This window comes from Thunnus thynnus, chromosome 11 (assembly GCF_963924715.1).
Source record: "Thunnus thynnus chromosome 11, fThuThy2.1, whole genome shotgun sequence".
In the NCBI taxonomy this organism is placed as follows: Eukaryota; Metazoa; Chordata; class Actinopteri; order Scombriformes; family Scombridae; genus Thunnus; species Thunnus thynnus.
The window spans coordinates 29,059,013-29,081,916 of NC_089527.1; the positions used below are offsets into that span (position 1 = coordinate 29,059,013).

The 22,904-nt window shown below is 39.4% G+C and overlaps 1 protein-coding gene across 3 annotated transcripts in view; it reads right to left on the reverse strand.

Moving 5' to 3' along the window:
• The window catches only part of tbx15 (T-box transcription factor 15), a 38,760-nt gene extending 21,224 nt beyond the window's left edge, over positions 1 to 17,536 (reverse strand). Inside the window, exons 1-3 of one of the 3 annotated variants that reach the window (XM_067604306.1) lie at positions 17,038 to 17,536; positions 9,558 to 9,765; positions 5,752 to 5,853 (exon numbers count right to left, since the gene is read on the reverse strand). In XM_067604306.1, the coding sequence (XP_067460407.1) occupies positions 5,752 to 5,853; positions 9,558 to 9,765; positions 17,038 to 17,224 (497 nt within the window). In that variant the 5' untranslated portion in view covers positions 17,225 to 17,536. Of the gene's footprint in view, positions 1 to 5,751; positions 5,854 to 9,557; positions 9,766 to 16,216; positions 16,288 to 17,037 lie in introns of those variants that run through there. The other 2 variants (XM_067604307.1, XM_067604309.1) reach the window with 2 other exon arrangements.
• Positions 17,537 to 22,904: the final 5,368 nt, after the last annotated feature.

Consider the following 22,904-nt stretch of genomic DNA (forward strand, 5'->3'; position numbering starts at 1 on the left):
GATTAGTCCCCCCGCTTTCATCTTCCATAAATCTGCCATCTGGCACCGGCACGATCAATAAAGACTGGACTTTATGTGACACTCTTACTGGACAGATGGGGGCGAAGGGAGGAGGAGTCTTTTCCCTTCTCAGCCAACACCAAACCATACAGCTGACAAAACCGAACTGCAATGCATACTCTAAAATTCTCTCTTTCCTCCTCTCTCACGCACACACACAAAATTATACCCACTGGGATAAACACACATGCATGTTAAGACATAAAACACACACACAGAAAGACATAAACCCAACAAAAAGCAAATACATGTGTGTGTGTGCGTTCCCAGCTCATCATGAATATATTCAAACACAGGCAGGCATGCACATAAACACACACACACACATTTACACACTTGCCAAACCCAGACTGTATATTGGGTTACTGTACTGACAGAGTAAATATTGCTATTGAATTATCATTCAGGGTTGACTTGCATGTGTGTTCTGAATTTGTAGGAGAAGACCAACAGTTCTGTTTGAGCGTGTGTGTGTGTCCGTAAATTTCTATAGTTATGATGGCCAAATGTCCTCGCAAAGATAGATAAATGATGACATTTTGCTAGTCCCTACTTCTACACAGGGAAGTTTCAGATAAGAATGAATGTTTAAAGGATAAAGGTTACAAAATTGTTGGTTTTTTTTAATTAGGGTTATCAAATTGGGTTTAGGGTTAATTGTGGTCCTAATGAGTAGAGTAAAAAACCTGACTGTTAACGGTTTCTAGTGTTTTTTATCACTTTAAAATTTGTTTTGATTTATGTATGAGTGTGAGTGATCTTCTATGTCTCTACTGAGAACCAAACATCCTCACAAAAACAAATAAATTATGACATTCATGTCATACATTATGGAAGCTGTACAGATCAGCCCTTTGAGGCAAATTTGTGATTTATTCATTTAGGCTATATAAATAAAATTAAATCAAATTGACTTTACTTGACTTAACAGCTTTAGTTTAGACTAGTGTTAGGGAATAACTGCATTCAATGACTCCTCACAAGTACAGTAACATACGTCAGATGCCTTCAAATGTTTTTATGTACAATTTGTGTGTCTCTAATGCAGCATGAGTACCTAGGTGTGTGTGTGTGTGTGTATGTTCATGACAATTTTTTTTTTGCCAGTTCTCTCATCTACATGGTGCCAGTTTGAAATTAGATTAAGGTTAGATTTAGGATTAAGTATTAATCCAAATTCAGATAAATAGGATAGAAATAGGTTAAATTAGAAATCGGGGTTAAGGGGACGAATTATATTAATTAATGTCCTCACAAGTATATTAACCTAAATGCCTGTGTGTGTGTTTTATTGTTTTAGAACCGGTCATACTTCTGAGTGAGTGAGTGTTTTTGTCTTTATGAGGACCAAATGAAAATTAATTGTTCTACTCTTCAGCTCTACATGGAGCCAGTTTTAGATTATAACTTGGGTTTATTGTATTAAAGTTTATAGGATTATGTGTAAATACAGGTTAAGTTTGTGTGGGGGGAACAACGTGGGTTTGGGGTTAATGTCAGGTTAGAGTTACCTTCAGAATCGGGGTTGAGGTACGACTGTATTCAGTGACTGTTCTCATGTGTAGAAACATAAATGTCTGCAGATACGTTACTGTGTATTTGATTCTTTTTGAATGTGTTTCTGATTGTATATGGGTACCTATATGAGTGTGTGTGTGTGTACGTGTGTGTGTTAACACAGAATGCAACATGCTCTGACACAGTTGAAGGGACGAGGTATGTTTGAGGAGCCAGACAGACCCACGCTCAGCAGCTTGAGCTCAGCACAAACCAACCGACTGTCCACATAAAAGAGCTGTAATATATGGAGATTTAATGAGCGTGGTACCAATGAGACGTTCCTAAAGAGGGGCAGGGAGCCCAAGTAAAGTAAGTCGATTCCAATAAAGATCGAATTTCCAGACCCCAACCTCTCCACGACTCTCAGACACACCAGTGACAGCTCCCAGCTCAGTTTGCAAAGCCCTGTGGTAAATTCCCCAGCCAGGAAGAAAATCCTATTTAATTTTACAAGATCTTCTGGCCTCTAAAATCCTCCACGATGTCTTGGTTCGCTGGTGGGAGAGCGGAGAGAGGCGGCAGGGCAGAACGTCCGCTGCGCTTCGATGGAAAACTTTACATTAATAAACAACAATATGAAATGAAGAATGACGCTCGAATCAAATGTGTGCAGTGCACAGATCAAAGAGCTTACTTTGTTTTTATTCATCACTTTTTTATGCAGACTTGTAACCTGTTTAAATGAATCTGACATAACTAGACACAAGGGATATGAACCTCCCTCCAGTTCCGTTTGAGATGACATGGTTTTGTTTTGCACAGGGAGAGGGAACATATCAGCAGCACGCTCAGCCTTTAATCAAATATTCACCCTCGCATAGCAACGCTTGAAAACAAAACTAACTCCCTATAAACATGTTTTATGCCATTGAACTTTCTGCTTTAAAATATGCTCAGCAGCTGCCAAGAAAGCTATGTAGGCTTCTCAAACACTGTTGATACACTTTATGCACTATTGAGAACACACAAACTGAACTTGTTTCACAGATGCGTTTAAGAACATGTCTCTTTATTTCTTCTCATAGTGAATTATTTTAATAATTTTTTTAGAGTATATGTTTTTTTCTAGGGATGGATGGATATACTGGATCAGGTTCTGATGGGCTTCGTGGTTGGATTCAGCTATTTATTTAATTTTCCGAATTTAAATAAACATTTTGTAAATGTATTATTCATTTAAAGATTTCATACACCACAGAGTTGAAATATCTTTGAATAGCTGCTACAATTTTCTCACCATTAAAAGACAGTGTGGAAAAATGATTTACTTAAGTAACAGTAAAAAAAAAAACTACACTACAAGTAAAAACCTGAATTCAAATATACTTCAAGATGCTATAAATTATTTTTGGATCATATGAATTTCAGGTATTTTCACAAAATAATTGAAGTGAAAAGTAATTATTTTGTGTATTTCAATTCATTCATAATATAAAATATGGACTTATTTTACTACTGTGTTCGTCTACGTCAAGTACATAACCCTGATCTGAATTTTGATTATAGGCTGACACTTTTGTTTGCATTTGGATTAAGTATGAGTATCTTCTTACATTTGGCCTTGATGGATAAGTCTGGAGATATTGAATTTTTCTACATTTTTCTATGCCATAGCGTCCCCAATGTTGTCCAAAAAACATTAAAAACAATCAATAAGCCACAGCTTTCATTCACATGAACATAGGCACTGTACTTACTTACTTGTTACTTTGAATCAAACGCATCTACATTATCCTGCTGCCGTACTGCACCAAATGTATATTATTCCCCAACAAAAAATAGTCCCAACAAAGGTACTATTTATTCCTGTTTGAGTAATATTTGCTAAAAACTACAAACTACAGTTCCCAGCTGTTTTCAAAAATTATTGCACCTTTTCTAGAAATAGAAAGTATATATTTGTGAACTTTTTCAAAGATTTTACGTGTTCAGTAGGAACCAGTTCTTTTGAGGCTGAGAGCCTGTCGGCTGTGGATGTTGGAATGTATACAGACAAATACACTGTTGTTTTATGTCTTTTCATAGAATTTGTTGTCAATAACAAAATTATAGAATTGACTGCATCAGTTAATTTCCACCTGTGACTAAATGAGGTTCATCAGTTTGTCTAATTGTCTGATGATCGTCTAAATGCTGTTTTGGGGGCGATTTTGGCTGAAACACTAAAAAAGGTCACAGTAATTTTAACCCTCAACAGTATACTGGCAGCCTTGATACAAAAACAGTAACGTCATACTGCTCAAACTCTTATTCAGATGTACTGACAGCTCTAGGTTAATTTCCACATTATCAGTTCATCACACCACAGCTTGTATGAAGTGTCAGCATCTATAAAACCATACGCAGGTAAGCTTCACACATTTTTCTCTTCATCTTCATCTCACTTCCTTGTTTCTGTCATAATACCTGAAAAAGGATACTGAGACATAAAAGTAAAACCTGCAGCGTCTTTCACTCCAGCAACAGGTATACCCAGCATCACAAATTTTCTTTCCATCTTTACCTCATTTTCCCCCATCATTAGACCTGAATGCTGAGAGTTATCCTATTTGCAGGCAGCCTCTGGCTCCGCAGCTCAGCTAGTGGGAAGATGAATACATTTCAATCTCCTCTCTCTGGCTCTGACTTCAGGGACTAGTACTGTGGGCCAGGATATCAGTCTTATTGCATATCCAGAGAGATCCGTCATATACAAGCCTTCCTCCAGCACATGCACACTTTAATCACTTTTGCTTCACTTCAATGATGTCAGTGATTTGAGTAACTACTTTTTTTTGTATTGTCGAGTAGAAGACAGGGACACCTCTCATTGCAGTTATGAGAAATTTGAAAAATGAAAAAGGCTGGAATATCCAGCCCAAATCCTGTTACGTACAACTCTAACATGAGAAATGACATCAAGATTAGAACAATCCAACTAGGTCCAAAGGTTTATGCTCGGTCTGACTTTTGAGAATCATCCAGGAAAATACAGTTTTGTGTCCAGCTAGCGGGGGTGCAGGAGTGCAGGCTTGCTCATGCATTTGCACATGCAGATATGACTGTGCGTGCGCATATTATATACAGCTGTGCATTTATTAACTCATGTATGAAGGCTGATCCTACTATTTACAGAGATGCTCTTTTGTGCTTATGTATATGCTTGATATTTTTTTATGCCTATGAAAAAATATCATTGCTCAGCTTTTCCTCTGCAATTTCATTTTCATGGTTGAAAAGCATCTGAAACAGACTTTAGACCATCATGGGGCATTAACCTCCCCACTGAAACCCAAAAGAATTAAATTATTTTGGTTTAACAGCAGCTGTGTGGAGAAACTCTGGGATACATTTCTGCATTTGGATGGAGAGTAAAATGACAAGGTACATAAATAAAATATGCAAAGATAATTAAATTGCATATAGGTTTAACACTGTTTTCTGTAACTGTGTTCAGAGAGGAACCTTTGTTCTGGGTGACACTGACTAGCTGATATGTCTGATATGTCTGCACAGGCATTCACTAGCATGAATGTGCGTGTGTCAGGATGGTTCCTATAGATCATAAATTCAGTTGCCAAAAACGACCTATAGTTACATTTGAGTGACGGATCCAGCAGCCGTAGTAATTATGACCCTGAGGAGTGTCGCAGTTCAGATGACGTCTATATAAGGTGACTTCCTTATTAGAAGGAGACGGCTTGTGTGGATGGCTACATAGTTATTTAGATGGCAGAAAGTGGACTCTGCTGCAGGAGACCGCTATTCACTTCCCGCTTCCAACCGCCAGTGTCATGTTTCCAACCACGAGTCGGGGCATTTTTTTTAAAACCGTAACGTGATGTTTACTGTTGCCATGACAATGAAGGTTGCCTAACTTTAAGGAAATAGTAATCATGTTTCGAGTGAACATTTTAACCCAAACCATGATCTTTCCCTAACCCTAATCAAGTGTTTTTTGTGCCTTAACCTAACCAGACTATAACCACAGTGTTGTCACATCATGAAACATCATTATTTTTTAATAGTGATTTGTTTTGGAAAGCAGCATATTAACGCTCCAATGAGTCGTTCTGTAGTGCAGGTACAAACAACCTATGTGGTCATTTAATCTGGAGGACTTGGTGGTATCTGTGTGTGTCAGGAGGGTACCTGTATCTCTTGTTGTCCACAGGTACGATGTCCATGGCGATGTAATACTGCTGATGAGGGTCCAGGCCTGCTATCTTTACTCGCATGGCAGGAAACATCCTCCTGAAGTGGGAAAAGCAGCACATACTGATTAATCTGATGGAGTAACAGTCAGTCTGAAAACTAAAAAAAAGTCCTGAAATCACATTTACAGTTTAAACAAAGACAAAAAGAACACACTGCTTTATATGAAAATCTGATTTCATGTCAGTTTTTCTGCAGATGGGATCAGAGAGAAGCCTGATGTAGATTATTATATATAAGCAGGTGTTTTTCCTTCTTGTCAGAATAGATATTTTGAGAAAAACCGACATAAAATTGCTGAGAAATACACTTGTAAAGGTGAAGAAAATTAAAAACAGCTCACAGAGGCAAAATAAATCAAATAAAATGTGAAGAATGATCACTTCAACTGAGTGACGTGACCTGATCTGAGAGGGAAAATCTAATAAAAATCTGATCTAACTAAATGAGGACTAATGGGACCGATAATGTTTGTAAGACTGAGAGAAGGTTGCATATAGGCCTGTTCATTTGAGATCACCTGATATTAAAAAGCACTTCATCCTAGAAAGAATTAATAAGAACGTGTAACAAGTTTAACAACTCGATAAAAACAGGAGCACGCTGAAGTGACAACATCCAAAAATGCAATTATACGCTGAATACTCTGAGAGCTTGTGATTTTCATGAAGATGTATTATTGTTGTTTATTGTAAATGCTTGTGCAGTCCGGCACCGAGCACACATCATTCCACATTTGAGCATGTGAGCTACAGATAGACTGTTACATAACTTCTTCACTTAACAGTAGCTGTGTCACGTTCACTGAATTCACGGGAGAAAAGTAATCAAAAATCAAACCAGCAAGAATCATTTTACAAAAATATGAAAGTAGTTTTTGAATTCAGAGAGTTTTTTCTTTTCTCTCAGCATGAATCTCTTGATGATTTATTAGCATTTAATGGATGAAATGAGGAGAAATGACTGTTCTCCAGCCTGATGTCTGCAATCATTTAAACTTCAACACTGTGATATTTGTGCAGTTGAGAGTAAACATCAGTCGGCAAGCAGACACACGTTTAGACTGATCACACTGTTCATTAAAGCTGTTCCTTGGAAATCCAAAAATATTCCTAAAAACAAACATCAAACATGTTACGATTTTATTCTGTTTAAATTCAAATTTATTTTCAAAGATCGCTACTTTTTTCAGGCTAGATTGAGAAAAACATCATAAATGTGATTAATAATGATTGGCCCCTCTAACTGAAGAATGAATTAAATCCATCCATCAGACCAGTTTGCAGCTTATAAAGTAAGCAGCAGATTTACCAAATTTGAATTAAGGGAAGCAGACTTGTTGGCCAGAGTACTGTATTTCAAGGACACACAGTCTTCACATTTATTCAATAAAATCACATTTTGAAAACATCTTGAACACAATTATCCTGAATATGATCAGATTTCAGTCTTCACTCTGACTCGCCAAATTTAAAAAAAAGAATGTCACTCACTGTTTTTGTAAAGTGAAAAATCTCTTCTGTCTCTACTTGACTATTTTCTTCTTCTTGCATATTTCTACTATTTTAGTGTAAAATGAAAATATTTTGTTCAATACTGTCATACCAGTCTGACCTCTGACCTTTGCACCTCTTTCTTATTGTTTCCTGTAATATTACCAATCCTGGAATATTATTCCTCTGCTGTATTTGAGTCTTTTTTTAGGATAACACTTTATAATCTAAGTCAAATTGAGGATGTAATTTATATGCAAGTAAATGTATTTCTGTGTTATAAAATATTTTAGCATCCAGTTCCTTCCACTTTGTAACTGCAGTCTAAATCTGAAGGCTTACTGATGCAACAATCACGAAAATTACAATTTATAAAACGAGTAAAAATGCACGTATATTAAAGAACTGTCTGTGTACGGAGGGGAGAGATTTTAACTTAATTCCTCATTTTGCACTTCAAACGCTGCATTTTTTCCCTTTTCATTTAAAGGTCGTAAATCCGGGCCTGACTAATGAGAAAAGAGGGCTGTTTTCTTGCTTCCCTTCTCTTCTGGATTTATGGGCTTATTATGAGCAGGCCGTGAAATACACACGGCGACGGTCGTGTGCGCCTTCACTCTGCCTCAGCGCAAACTGATTGTTGCTCTATTTATGAGCTGAGTACCAGTTTAGACCCAATTCATGAAAACAGGCTCGCTGTAGTCTGTAACGAGGAGAGGAGGACGACGTTAGAGTTGATTTCAGTCTCAGAACAGAGAGGAGGAGCTGAAACAGCTTTGGTCTCATTGAAGTCAAGCAGCCAAAAATAAAAACTCTGATCTCAAAAATGTAGCCTGTAAACAAAATAAAACAGCTGCTTTCATAAACTGGAGTGAAATAAATAAATCTACAATAGCTATTTTATATATTACAAAAAAATATGAAAAACACAGAAATAATTCTGTGATTTTTTTTATTCTTATTTGGTCTCAGATACGACCGATAGACGCGTTTAGTCCTCTAAGGTCATTTTCCGCCCTTATAAATAAATCTTCCAATAATAAGACTGACCTGTTCATACTCTTGAATTCATGTAGCCTTTATATATTTTTAGCCATTACGCAAGAAAAATATTGTACATATACTGCATATTATTCGCCATTTAATAATGCAGAAGTGTTTAGTTTTAAGGGTCTAATTACTCCATATTTGTTCAACCACAAAAATCTATTTGCTCAAATCCTTAAAGTGGATTATAGCGTTTATTTTAAATGAAAAGATAACAACGAAATAGATGATTCGGGTGTCCACACAACGCAACAAAGTCTTGGATAAGTTACAACTCTGCACCAGACTAACGAAAAATTTAAAATAAATATTTTTTCGTACAAACATTTTCGCAGGAAATTATCTCACCTCACTGACGGAGTTTCCGCCTGACTGAAGAACAAACAGCTTTAAATACTCAACACTATCATAAAGATCTTGTTAAAGTCAGACATAATGTAGTGAAGGTGAAGCAATAATAAACCCAGTTATCAGTCATGCCGACTGATCTGAACAGATGGGGAAATGTAGGTGGAAATGTGCGTCGCCCCGGGCGCGGGGAGCAGAGCAGAGAGCAGGGACATGTTCTCCCTGAGGATTCCTATAGGTCAACTTCTGCTCTTGCTCTGGGTTTGGACTGTTGGCCCGAGAGAGCGAGGAAACCCGGAACATGTTATATAGAAATTAATTAGAACCAGCTCCGCTTTTTCTCCGACATCAGGAATAACCTGCCGCGTTATGAAGGCCTGAACGCAGCAGAGCGGCCTGCACGTGCAACACATTAACACCCTCCAAACAGAGCTCAGAGGTGTGTGTGTGTGTGTGTGTGTGTGCGCGCGCGTGTGCGTGTGTGTGTGTGTGTGTGTGTGTGTTTTCTTATAGAGTCTGCGGATTTCAGGCCTGCACATTTGATAAACCTCTGTGTTTGCGTGTGTGTCGACCTCAGAATGAGTTGTAATAATCTGACCTCATAAGAAATAATTCCCTCTCCAAAAGATGACTCATAATAGAATTGAATAGAAACTCACTCGGCCAAATAATTGAGGGATAACTTTTATGTGAGTAAAAATTCGCAAATGGTCTTTTACGCACTTTTTGGCCACAATCCGCCTGCGCCATGGATCTGCCGCGGAGCTGCGCATAAACTCCCTAAGTGTGTGTGTGTGTGTGTGTGTGTGTGTGTGTGTGTGTGTGTGTGTGTGTGTGTGTGTGTGTGTGGCCTACCTTCCAGCCTTGGTGATGATCATTTCAGTGCCGATGTCATGGAAGCGCTTCCACAGGTCTGCGCACTGCAGCTCCACCTGGATCTCCTCCATGGAAGCCGGGGGCGACGGGTCGCAGGGGCCGGGGGCAAGGTCGGCAGGTGAGCCGAAGGAGCACGACGTCCTCTCGGCCAGACCCTCTCCGTCTGAGCCGGGACTCGCCTCCGAGTCTGAGGGAGAAATGAATGAGATGAATGAGAAAGCAGCTCTGAAACAGTTGAATTAATACGATTTAGGCTTTACGCAGGAAACTTGGCACGCTGAGAAAGTACAGCGGCTCACTGCTGAATCCAAATCACCTGCCGTCTGCAGCTTGGAGAGAAGCGGCCGAGTTTGGCTCGCTGGCTCAACTCGTCATGGAGTTCTGGGTTGATGTCAAAAGCAGAATAAATGCTGCGCAAAGCCTTTGAAATGCGATGTGGAAAATATTCAATCTCAAATTGGGCCACACAATGAAGAATTCCGATGGGAAGCGTTCGGCAAATGAAGTTTTCCCCCCAGTGCTCCTTCTGGAACAAGTTTTACAGACTGACCATTAAAAGTCATCAACACGGTCACAATGTTAAAGCGGATAAAAACGTTCCCTCCATGCTGACAAAGATCCAGACCTACAGGAGAGCTTTCCATCGGTCTCAGCCTCCTCGACACAGATGACCTCAGTCTCCTTTACATTCGTCACACTCACTTTATTTTAAATCAAAATCCTCAACTGTCCCGGTCACGGCGGGGTGGACAAAATAACAAGAACACCTAGACGATCATAGGCCATCCAAGAAGCTTGCACGATCTTTGCGACAGTTGCACTTTTGCTGCATCAAAATAAGGTATTCATTTTATTTTGTCCACTACATGCATTTTCACTGTTATCTTTACTGCATTATTCTCCCCTAAACAGAATTATTTATTTAAAGTGAAACAGGAAATTATAAATTACACCAGACTCTAAATCCAATGTGGATTTTACATCAAAAATCCACTTCACTTAAAGAGTAATGCAGAATTTCCCAACGATGAATTATTATGCCTGACTCCAACCTTTAAATGTTACCTAAAGCCTATATGTGTGCTGTTATTTAAAAGTAAAATGAAAATCTTTTGGGGTTAAATATCAAAATGCATCATCTTTTTTTTTGCAGCTGGGATGTCAAATCTTTAACGCACAACACCTCAGAGCTGCACTTTACCCAGATAAAATCCTCATAAGATCAACACATGCTAGCTCTTATTTCACTTTTCTCAGAAATAGTTTACAGCTGAATATCCTACACCCCCTCCAACACTACCATCACCATCCAAAAAAAAAAAAAAAAAAAAAAAAAGAATCTAATAATGTATTATTTATTGAGGCCCGACACGAGGAGGTTGACTTGGCAGACTAAGGGCACACAAATATGGTTATGCAAATGCAGAGCTGCTGAGAGACTGGACAGCGTCCCAGGCGAAACCACCGCAGCGCAAGCCGAGCCAACCCCGCTGGAAACAAGAGCACTGAGAGGAGGGATGGAGATAGGAAGAGCAGAGGGAGGAGGGGAGGAGGGGAGGAGTGCAGGGGGAGGAGTGGAGGTGGGGTGGAGGGGGGGTGTAATGAGACAGAGAGAGACTTTCCATCATCTTCTTGGGAGATCCTTTCAGTGTCACTGCAGCCATTGAAGACTGTCGCGCATTACTCTCCACTTCTTTCTCTTCCACTGCTCACACACATGCAGATATACTCTCAGCCAGTCAATCACTCTTTATAAACACACTTGTGACTCATACTGTTAGAATTAAAGGGATAGTTCAAATTCCAGCAAATATAAAAAAAAGCAACTACTAGTCTTCGCTGTTGTAAAGCTTCTTCAGATGGGACCAGTGAGATTAGATCATACAAACTGAAGGTATTTAATTTGAGTAATTAGCAGAGGGAGATTTTGCTAATACACTGATATACAGTTGATTAAACAGTGTTGGACTAATACTACTGCAACCTGAGGTTACTGGTCTTTTCTGGTCATTTGTTTCAATGTTGCCAATTTTTACAGAACATTTGATGTTTCCATGAATTGTTATAATTATGTAGCTGCTCTAGTGTCTGCTGCACTGACACGGCAACAAGGATCCAATTATTTCAGCTTAGAGCTGCTTTGCACAAACTCCCAACAAAGTTTTGCTAAAATTTTGTCACCATCAGGTTTTAATCAAATATCAGTTGTGTCATCAGTGTCATCCACTTTTATTATGATGGAGGCTCCTTCCTGATCAAATCACCAAACAAAAAGTTTTGATATTCAGTGGCATTTCATTTTTATAATATGATGTTCCCCAATGTTTCATTTTGGATTTATTGTCAATTTAAATACTTAAAGTACCTCCTCTATTACCTCTAAATAAGGTGATAAGTCTAAAAGATTGTCAGTCTAGTTTACAAAATAAAAAAGTAAACTTTCAGTCATAAAAACTGAGAGTTCCTTGAATATTTGCAACAAACACAGGCTGAAAAGCCACATTCAGCGCCCCCATATCTGCTATAAGCATCTCAGACTGGATGTTAGTGTGTGAAACGGAGGCGTCTAGAGGAAAGAGACGCATTCCAGAGAGCGAGGCGGCCCGATCAAATCAGATAATTTGGCAGGAGCTCCTCCGAGATGCGGGGGAGAAAAACGTTGGCCAAGCAGGAGTCTGTTGACTCCGCCCGGCCGCCCTGTCATCAGGCTCAAGGACCTGTCCTCCTCCACTCACCAACACTCACACACACGCACACACACACACACACACACCATTCCAACCCAAAAGCTGGATTTATGCAGACAAACACACCACCTAGTAGCAGCTATATGCATGTGTTTGTTTATATGTTCATGTGGAATCAAACATCAGGCCTAAAGCCAGTTCATTTCCAAAGTTCAAACACTGAGAATATAATCATCAAAAAATAGCCAAACTGGAAATACAGGACAATAGTTTTGGTCCAGTATGACACAGAATCAACTTTATATAAAACTTTAATTTCAGTTTCTAAGTTAAAGCTTCAGCTGAGGTTTTTTTGTAAGCAGAATGAATAAAAAGTGACATTTACTGATGAACAAAAATTTGTCCACTCAGCAGAACGTTGCTCTGACATCTGCTGTGGTTAGCTTCACACACACATACACACACACACACTCGGGCCCTGTATCTTGCGGTTAAAGGCTTCCAATCAGCTCATGCCAGGCCTCATTAAAGTGAGGCTGACATCCATTGCAGGCCACTAATTGGTCTGAATTCAACCAAGTCCGTGCTGTACATCACAACCGATGTCCTCTGTGTCACAGTACACATCCAGTCACACACACTAGCTAACAGACAGCTGGAGAAGGGCTGAGATTGACTGAAAAATGGGTGTAATGCACATATACATGTACATTAAGCAAAAACAGAAGGCTTTTAATTAGGAAGTAGGTAGAAATGTTTATTGCTGGCACGCATTTGTGAATTAGATTAGTATTTTATGAAGTTGTAACTATTTTGAATTGGGGAGCAATTATACATTTTACACTTATAGGTTAATAGTTCTCTATGTGTACCTTATATGCCTCTACTGAGTAGACGGTTTTGATGATGTAGCAGAGTTTTTAAACTAGTAGCAGGCAGACATTTGTGCTATCTATTATTAAGTCTGACATGCAGTCATGACCGTTTTTATTTTGGTAGCAGGCAGAAATTCCACATCTGTTTCAGAATATTAAATTTCTTTTGAGATGCCTTTTAATAAAGCGAAATGAGGTCTTAAACGTGCCGGTGGCTTTCCAAACAAGCTGTACGGCTAAATATTGTTCACTTGATTTTTACTTCCAGTTAAGATACCAAATATGTCAGGCTAAAATTGTATTTTAGACAAATTTACCAAATATAATTTGGGGAAGTGTGTATAAAATGATGCTCACATCATAAATGATGCAGTGATGCACCAATAAAAAAAGTTTTAATATTTGAGTCAGCATCATATACATTCAATGGAGAGCAGAAACAGAGCGTACAGTATATGAGATCCTGTTATATGCTGTTGAAACAGTAATTTATTTTTAACTTTAAGGGTAAAATTAATTATAGATTAATTAATTAGAGGTTCAAGTTATAGTTTTAATTGACTGCTGCTAAGAAGTTTTAGCTTTTGTAGTGAAATGTTTCTCCATGCATCTAATTAGGGGAGTTGATGTATTTAATGAAGTTGCAACACCTTTTCTGAAGGGGACAGTAGCAACCTGCCAACCATGAAATCAGAGAGTAACCCAATCCACTCAGTGAACGCACCTGTTCCCTCTGCACTGATGGAGACTCAGGCACGAAGGAAGAAGTAAAAGCTTCAGTCCCGCTCATATAAGCATCTCTTTTACCAGCCTGCATGCTCAAAATGGACCGAATAACGAGTCTTTACAGAAGTGAAAGAATCAGCTTTTAATTGAATTTAAAATGATATTATGCAGTAATCGTAACAGATTTTAATTAGCACCTGCCTGGTGAAACATCAGGTGTTTGTAGTGAATTAGTTCTGTGCGTAATCTGTGCGTAAAAGCGAAAAATGTCACCTTGTAAATGTGTCAGGCCTTTGATCGGTGGCATTAAATATAGAGTTATATTGAATGTAGTTTAACTTATTAATTTTTGTCTTTAAGGATAACTATTATGGAAATGTGGTTGTAGTAGTTTTGTGAAGTCTAACAAAACTATTACATTTTCTGTGCTTACTGAACTGTTCAGCTCTTACAGGCAGACCATTAAATGCGAACTCAGTTCAGAGCCTGTGCATGTCTCAGTCCTGCCCTTGTCTTTAAGGCTAATAAACGTGTTATACGACCAGCCGGCTTCCAACCTAGCCTGGAGTTGAGTAAAAATAAAATCACTCTGTTAAGGATTCCTCTAAACCACACAATCTGACCACAGAGACTCGCTGTTCTCGGTCACCGCCGCCCGACGCGCCAAAGCGGAGGCTTTAGGACCCGAGCAGGACCCGCTGAACCTGCCAAGAACCCGACTGCTAATGAGTGGAACCGGGGGTGGGGGGTTTGGGAGGGGGGGAGCGAGGAGCCGGGAACTGGGTTATTAATTCAGCCAAGAACTCTGAAACTACACAGGACGAATCCTGGGAGAAGATGAATAGAATGACTTTTCTGCCCCACACAACCAAAAAAGAATATAAAATGACTGAGGGGTTGTTTAATGATGTCTAAGCCTTAATTATTGTTAATTATTTTGACCTTTTAAAGCACGCACAAACAAGCTGTTTGCCATTGGCAACATTGTAATCAAGGTTTGGTTTCATCTCCCCCATTTAACTCCAGCAGAGACAGTTCTGCACTTTAATACCAACAATAACAATCTTCCCATGGGACTCCCTGCTACAAAATCCCCCTCCTCACACACTTCGCCTAATGATTTATCCTTCTTTTTTTCATTATTTACAGTTTGACTTTTAAATCAGTTACAGAACTTTTCAGACCGGAGTGGAGCCGTGCGTAAAGACGCTGCGCCCCGGAGGTCAGATTGCAGCAGGCAGCGGGATTTAGCGCCGGCCTGAGACTGCAGCACACAGACACAGGGAGGATTCATCTCTGCCTGTTTCTACATTTCTACAAATATTTGGTGACCTATGATGTACAAGATAATATGATTAGGATATTTCAAGACAAATATATTTAATAAATAAGAACTGATCTCATTTGGGTACATGATCCCTAAAGTGATGATTCAAGTTTCTATAAATCAAAAATGTAGAGCACCGAACTCAGATCGTCCTCGAACATTGTTTGGACTGAATTATATTGAATTTTTTAAAAAGAATAATGTCCAAAATGCTCTAAACTGTGTGTCAAGCAGGACGTGCAGCTGTGTATCTGTCAGTTTAAGAAGAAGCCAAAGTGTCTGAGCTCAAAGCGAAGAAGCATCGAGGTTAAAAGTCACGTCAGGTCTGATGTTACTTCTCAGCGGCGCAGCAGGTTTATATGTGAATCTCAGTATGAGTCCAAAGAATATCTCAATATCATCTCCAAACACTCAAATCCAAGTAGTTTATGGTGAAAGAGCCAAGCTTGAATATTGGATTACACCTGTAGTTGATTAATTTCACAAATGTCAGTAATACTGAACCCTACATGCTAAAATTTTTATTACGTTCATGGTGATGCAAATAAGCCGTGAATTCTAAAATTGGCACAAAATATAAATGAAATGCTCACAGAAAAAATGCAGTTTTGCCCGAAAATTGCCGGTTTTCATATGTGCATGTTTGTTATAGTCTAAATGAATTTTAAAACTGCTTAAACAACATGGCACCACTTATCTTGTTTTTCACGATGGGTCATTTCTTCCACATCAACCCAGTAAACAAAAACCCTTCAATTCCTCGTTTTTTTCCTGCTAAATTATTTCACTTAATTTAACTTTATGTGATTTCTTGTATGTCTTTTTTTTCTTACACACTGTGTATTTAAAGAAGGTATTACTGTGTCTAATCTAAACATATTTTACGCAGAGGCCTTGTTTGGCTCATCGTTGATTTACTGGAGTACAGTTTTACTTTGTCTCATATCTTACAAACTCTGAATATATATTCCTCATGAATAAAGACTTGAATTTTACCTAGAAGTTCTTAGAGCGTGTTCATACCTTGAAAATATTGGAGATTCTGTGGAGCAAGACGGACGCTTCTACTCCGCACGCATCTACTTCCGAGGCCGCGTGAGGCCTGGAGTTTATTATTTAGCAGTGAGAGGATATCTTTCTAAATATTATCTAAGGTTTACTCCTCTTTGAAGATGAACGAATCAGATTAGATCATTTATTTGACTCTGTGCCTCCGTACAACAAGACGAGGCCTGTCTGCAGGCCTGCAGCCAAACTCATGCTGAAAGCGAGCAGCAACACAACTTGACCCCTTGACTCGTTAAAGTGTTTTCATCATGTCGTTTATATCATATTTCTTTATCTTATTATAATCCACCAGTCCTGAGTCAAAACTTGGAGAAGCCAACCCACCATGACAAAAAAGACACGTTTACGTCATCTGGTCTAATGTGGAGCCTCAAATTATTTTTGAAAGCTGTTTTGATGGTTGGATTTGGCTCAGAAGCAAATTATCTCCTTTTAATTTTCTTGATTCATATTCAGTATCATATTCCTACAGCAGAGCAGCACGACTGACTTTCCCTACAGGCCTGCATGCATCAGGTTTATATGCTACATCTACAACAGTAAAACTTTTTCTTCTTAACAGCGCTGCAGCTGAGCTGAATCACTGAACAGAATCTCTCACTTGGTTTAAAGAAGAAAGACTCCACATACACATGGAGCCTACATGAACCGTCGTGGGTTGGGTCATTGAACGTGGAGCCATGTTTTGACTCAGGACTCGTGGGTTTGCTTTGCGCTGCAGTGATATAACGGAGATCCGGACATTTGAGCGATGTGGTGCATGTCTGCGCACTGACCCGGGTCCATATCCAGACAGTGCGCCGGGTCCTCTCCGTCCGTGGCGAGGCTCTCCATGGACAACTCCAGCTCCTTCTCCTCCCAGCCCCGGAGCTTCCTCTTCTTGTTGGAGCCGATCAGGGCTTCCACGGAAAAAGCGTGGGCTCTAGAGCTCAGAGCTGCGGCAGATCGCCTCCTCTCACTCATTTCTCTCAAATCCACCCGAAGGGGGGGACGCGGCGAAAAACCCGCTCCGTCCGTCCAACGCAGCGAAGCAAAACAATAAATAAGGCACACGTCAGTGTTTACAGCGGGGCACAAACTCACCGAGTGTCCAAAGTAATCCCAACTGTGACTAGAAACGCCGCGTCAAACTTTTGAAGGCAGACTGTGCCATCCTGGCTGCGCATGAGATCAACAGTTTTGATGCGGTCTGCCGCTTTGCGCGTCTCTCCGTCCTTCCACTCCGCGTCTTTCTTTTTCTCTTTCTGTCCCTCCAACTTCTCTCTGATTGATACTCACTTCTGGAGGAGTATTTTTCCAGGCGCAGAGGGCGGCCCTCCTGCTCCCCGTCAAACCTGCGCGTCCAATGAGAAGTTAGGAAAGACAGCGAGACAAAGTCTTTGGACCAATGGCAGCTGAGGGAGACGCGCGTCCTGGAAGAGGAACCGTCACCCAGATTGCAGACTAAAAGAAGTATCTCTATAATATAGGCTAGCATATAGAAAAATACATTAGCTTATTATCTTATTCTCATTATACATCTGCTATAAATGCAGAATGTGTCTGCAAACAGCATCATACAATAATAAAATAGTGTCCGTTTGAGTTGAATTATGAAATAAATGCATAATTCACGACCTCACCAGCCTTGTTGTATCTCCTCTGTGACACTCTGATCCTGAAGCTTCGCTTCACTTCTTCACTGAAGGTGGATCATTAAGGTCTTGGACTGTCAGCCATGGCCGGTGCATGCGAGGCCTGCACCTCATGGCGCACACCCCAAAGTCATTTTAATGTGTCTTTTCACAAAGTATGCCTGAGCCGCTGATTCCATCATTACCAGGGATTGGAGGAAAAGTCACATTACAGCTTCATTGTGTCACCCGACAGCTGAGGAGCCACAGCAGAGCTGCAGCAGGACAGGTGGGCTGATCTGAGAGCTGCACGGTGGGACGCAAAAATGAACGAGAAGATTAGCAAGTGAAATGGTTTGGCTTTGCTCGGCTTGTTGAGCACTTATTTCAGCAGATCTGCAGGTCGGTAACAGAAAACATTAAAATGGTGCGTTTAGAGCGTTTATATGGATATTATCAAATTAGCTTCAAGTATAGAAACGCTCGGTGTATAATTCTATAATTTATAATTCTACTAAGGTTCTGTCAGCTGTTACTTATTAATTTCATAGATTATTATTTATTAGTCGTGCATTTTACTCGATCATTGTATACCGACGAAACTACTAACGGAGAAAAAATGACCTTGAAATAACATATAGAGTCAGAGTGCAGTTATTCGATTAATTAATAATCAATGACACTATGAAAAAATCTAAATACATTTTTGTGCTTGATGTTGTTTTGGCTGAGTAAGAACGAAATATTTGGATTTTGATCAAAGGCAAAGATGATTTTTGATATTTTAATAGCATTGTCAGCTCTGATGTAACATAATTCTACTAATAATAACACAACTACTAATACTCTCAGTAATAATAATAATGTCAGGTGTTATTGTTGCAACAGGTTTTGATCAAACTCTTAAACATTATCGCTTTTCAAATATCGCTTTTCACAAAAATCGGAGGCGCTTCAGTGAGCCTTCGGTCAGTGAAGCCATCAGGCCTGATGCTGAGGAAGAGGAAGCTGATCGGGAGAGAAGAGCAGAGGATGATCCGACAGAGGGAGGTGAAGGCTGCTGTCTGCACCGAGCAGGCCTCAACTCAACCTGCGTCACCGCAAAATGAAACTCTGTAAAGGTCACTGCTGTTCATTTGTCAAATGAGAATGAAATGAATATTGACCATCTGGATTATGACTCAGCAAAGACGGAAAAAAAAAACCGCTGGAATAAATTTAAAAACATAGTAACAATTTACGCTACAGGAGAGAGAAATATACACGTACAAAAACACTTTTATAGCTGGAATATTGTTGGAATATTTTACCGGCTGGAATCATATTTAGAAATATGCTGTAGGAGCGTTCAGGTCTCTGAAATGCGCTGTGTGGTGGTAAAGTACTGACACTTTCCGTCATCAGGGCAACCTTCACACAATAAGTGGATTATATGCTGACTTTTCATAAGTGGAAGCCTCTGAAGGTTAACACTGTTACCTTCCATCATTCTGCTGAAGATTTCATGGAAATAATGTCACTGCTCGCTGAGACTGAAATATATTTGACATCGACTAACAATTATTCAGTCGCCAATCAGACGAACTGTAAATCTTTGGGACTAATTACGGACGACGCTGGCAGTTTGAAATGATTTGAATACAGTTTGATTTGAAGTTTATTATACTACAATAATTATCTTTTACAAAATGTGAATGGTTTTGTTGTTCGTAAAGTTCTGGCGAGGTAAACAAGTGGTAAATAATCTTGGTGCTGGTGTGTGTAGCCTATGTGTACAGTATATATGGGGGTGTGGGGGGGTGTGTGGAGGGGTGGGGGGTTGTTAAATCCCTGTGGGAGGAAACTCGTTAAACACAAGCAGTAAAAACTAAAACCAACTGTTTGCTGTTTAGATCCCAATTATAGCACCGAAGGCATCTTATTCACCTAAAACTGAAGCATGAAGGCCACTTCTGAACGGGTTGATTCTCTTGTTTTCCAAAATGAGAAAAAATATCTCCAGAGGCTTGTATAGAAACTTTTACATCGGCTTCAACTCCTTCGAATATTTCCTCACAAACTCCTTCCTCTTCCTCTATTCCTCTGACAGTCAAAAAATGCAATTTCTCCTCTAACTGTCTGTTTTTTTGTTTTTTTTGTTTTTTTGTTAGTTACTTTTTTTTTCCCCAAACCGAGGACTGCTTGGATTCAAATCCGTCTCAGGAACCACTTTGTTTTCTGACTCCAACCTAGCAGACAGACACGTGGAAGATGGGCGGAAACGCCGAAACGCGCCGTTAATATTCAATTAGTAAAAGAAAGCTCTTGACCTCGCCTGACCCCTGGAAATAAAGCATGCAGCGAGCAGTAAAGCATCCGAACTGACAGCGGCTCTTGGGTTGTTTCAGCGCCTTCAGCCCCGGGCCAAGGATACCGATTCCTCTGCACGCAGGAATAAACGCTCTAAATATAGTGTGGAGAGCAACTGCAGGAGCCGCACACACTGACTGAAGAGGTGAGGATGTTAGAGGCCCGTGTGCACAGATCCTACACCTGACTCTCATTTTTACTTGTACAATGCAGAATCCGGTTGGTCTACAGTGCGGCTGTTTGCGCGTTTAAAAGAAGAAATTGTGCTGCTGTGTGATGAGGTCATAGTTCATCTTTTACACCTCACATGTGTGTATTGAAACGAGAGGGGATAACGCGTTTATACATAAAGAGGCTGCTTTGTTTTACCAGGAGACTTTCCTCAAGGGTTAGCGAGCCGGGGGGTAAAAACACGAAGAAGACAAAAAAACAAACATCAAAGCAGGAAATAACAATCATATGCGCAAAGAAATGAGTGTGCATATGTTTTGTTTATCAGCGAGTTTTTCTTTCACCATTAAACAGATTTTTATAAAGACATTTTTACAACTGAATATATTTTAATTCAAAGCATTCAAGACCAATCTAGTATGTCAGGAAGGGGGAAAAAAACCTTTAATAAGACACGAATCTTTACGATTTTCCACCATGAATGAAAATGATTTCCGAGTATGTGCATTTCTTTAATTTTGCGAAGCCAAATAAACTTTAAACCGATGCGAAGCAGATGTCATCAAAATATAATGCAGCTACAGTCTACACAGTAAAAAACAAAAAAAACAACTACCACTTACAATTAAAAATGACAAAAGACAAGTGTCCATGACGAGTTATCTTCAAGTTCACTGAGCTGCGTGCTGAGAAACGTGATTTAAATTGAACATCTCCGCCTCTCAGCTCCTGAAGCCGCAAGAACCGAAATGATCCTTTAATCAAATTATACAAATTATATAAAAAAAGATTAATTAATGACAGCTGAAGTCTCTTTAGGAATATTTAAAGTCAAAAATAGCAGAAAGAGATACAACTCCAGATATGTCCTACACACATGCACGCACGTTTTATAGATATTCTTTATTAATTCAGAGGAAAAATGCGCATGATCATATTCTTCATGAAATATATCGCGTCTCAGTGTGTAATAACGCAATAAAGACATATTTGATTGAGTAATGACTGTGTGTGTTAGATCAGTAGGTTCAGATCAGAGAAGATTGAGAGGCTTCAGGTTTACTGGTTTCCTGCACTGCTGACTGCATGCACACCTTCTAAGGTCAACATCAGTAAAATGTCTCGTATTTATTTTTATTTTTCTACCCAGACTGTTTCCATGTGACACCATTTCCATTTAGCAAGATTTCTTTAAAAAGTAACATTTATAACGACTCTATTAAAGTTTTTATTTCTGCGCATAAAACGGTTCAGTTACGGTCTCGCTTTCATATTAAAACAGGCTACTTATTACACCACACCGATATCAGCAACACGCATTTGTCACAATGCTAACAGGTCGCTGTGATTTACAGCCTGGTGCTGTGTGTATATGTAGTCCATATATTTTTATTTATATTCTGTCAGCTGCTTATGCCAACAGAAAAAAAGGACCAAAGGGAAATAAACTGAGCAAGGATACGCTCCGTTCCCAGGTAAACACCGAGATGGAAAAACCACAGCACAGTCCAAAGTGTGTGTGTGTGTGTGTGTGTGTGTGTGTGTGTGTGTCGTGTCGCGCGCAGGGGTCCCTGTGCATGGGGTGTGAGTCCCCAAAGGAATATTAGAGTACTAAAAAAGTGCGTTTTCAATTAGAAGAAATGAAATGGCAGAGAACAGAAAAACTGTAAAAGTAGAAATGGCAGAAGGAGGACAAACTCTACAGAGAGTAGTGAGGACAAGAAGGGATGATCATCAAATTTTGAAAAAGGGAAAAACGAGAAAAAAAATCAAAGAAGAAGAAAAATAGAAAAAGAATGAAGGAAAATAAGAGAAGGGAAGAAGGAAAGAAAAAGGGATGAGAAAGAGAGAAAGAAAACACTGTAGTGTTCATGTATGTGCAGTGAGTGTGTGGTTTGTGTGTGTGTGTGCCTGCTGATGAAGTCCAACAGTGAAAAGACAGTTTGTGTTCATTTAGAAAGTGTACGACTGTGTGTGTGTATATATATACTCATGATATTCATGTTTCTCAAAATGTCAAAAACTTACCATCATTATGAAGACAGAGAAGGAAAAAAAACCTGCTGAGCTGTAAATGTACAAAATGTCATGTCTGTGTGTATTTTTAAATACAGGAAAATAAACTAATGTCAACAATAACATACAAGCAGAACACACACACACACACACTCCCATCACCTCAGTGTCAGTGCTCAGTGTTCAAGTCTTTACCTCTGACTCCTTTTTAGGCGCCATGATGTGTGATGAAGGTGAGACAGTTTCCCTGCAAATCAGCAGATAGGATGATAAGACAGTTATTTAGTTACTGAAGTGATGTGTCTGTTGTTAGTGTGTTGTGTTGTGCATAATGTAATCTATACTGTTTTTATACCTGGTAAATGATGTCATATTGCACTGTAAAAAAAAAAAAAAAGAGGAAGCGATAAAGAGTCAAACACTTTAAAGCTTGTTAGTCACTAGTTTTGGAAAAGGTGATACTCCACAGTGACTTTCACTGCCTGTCTTCTTAT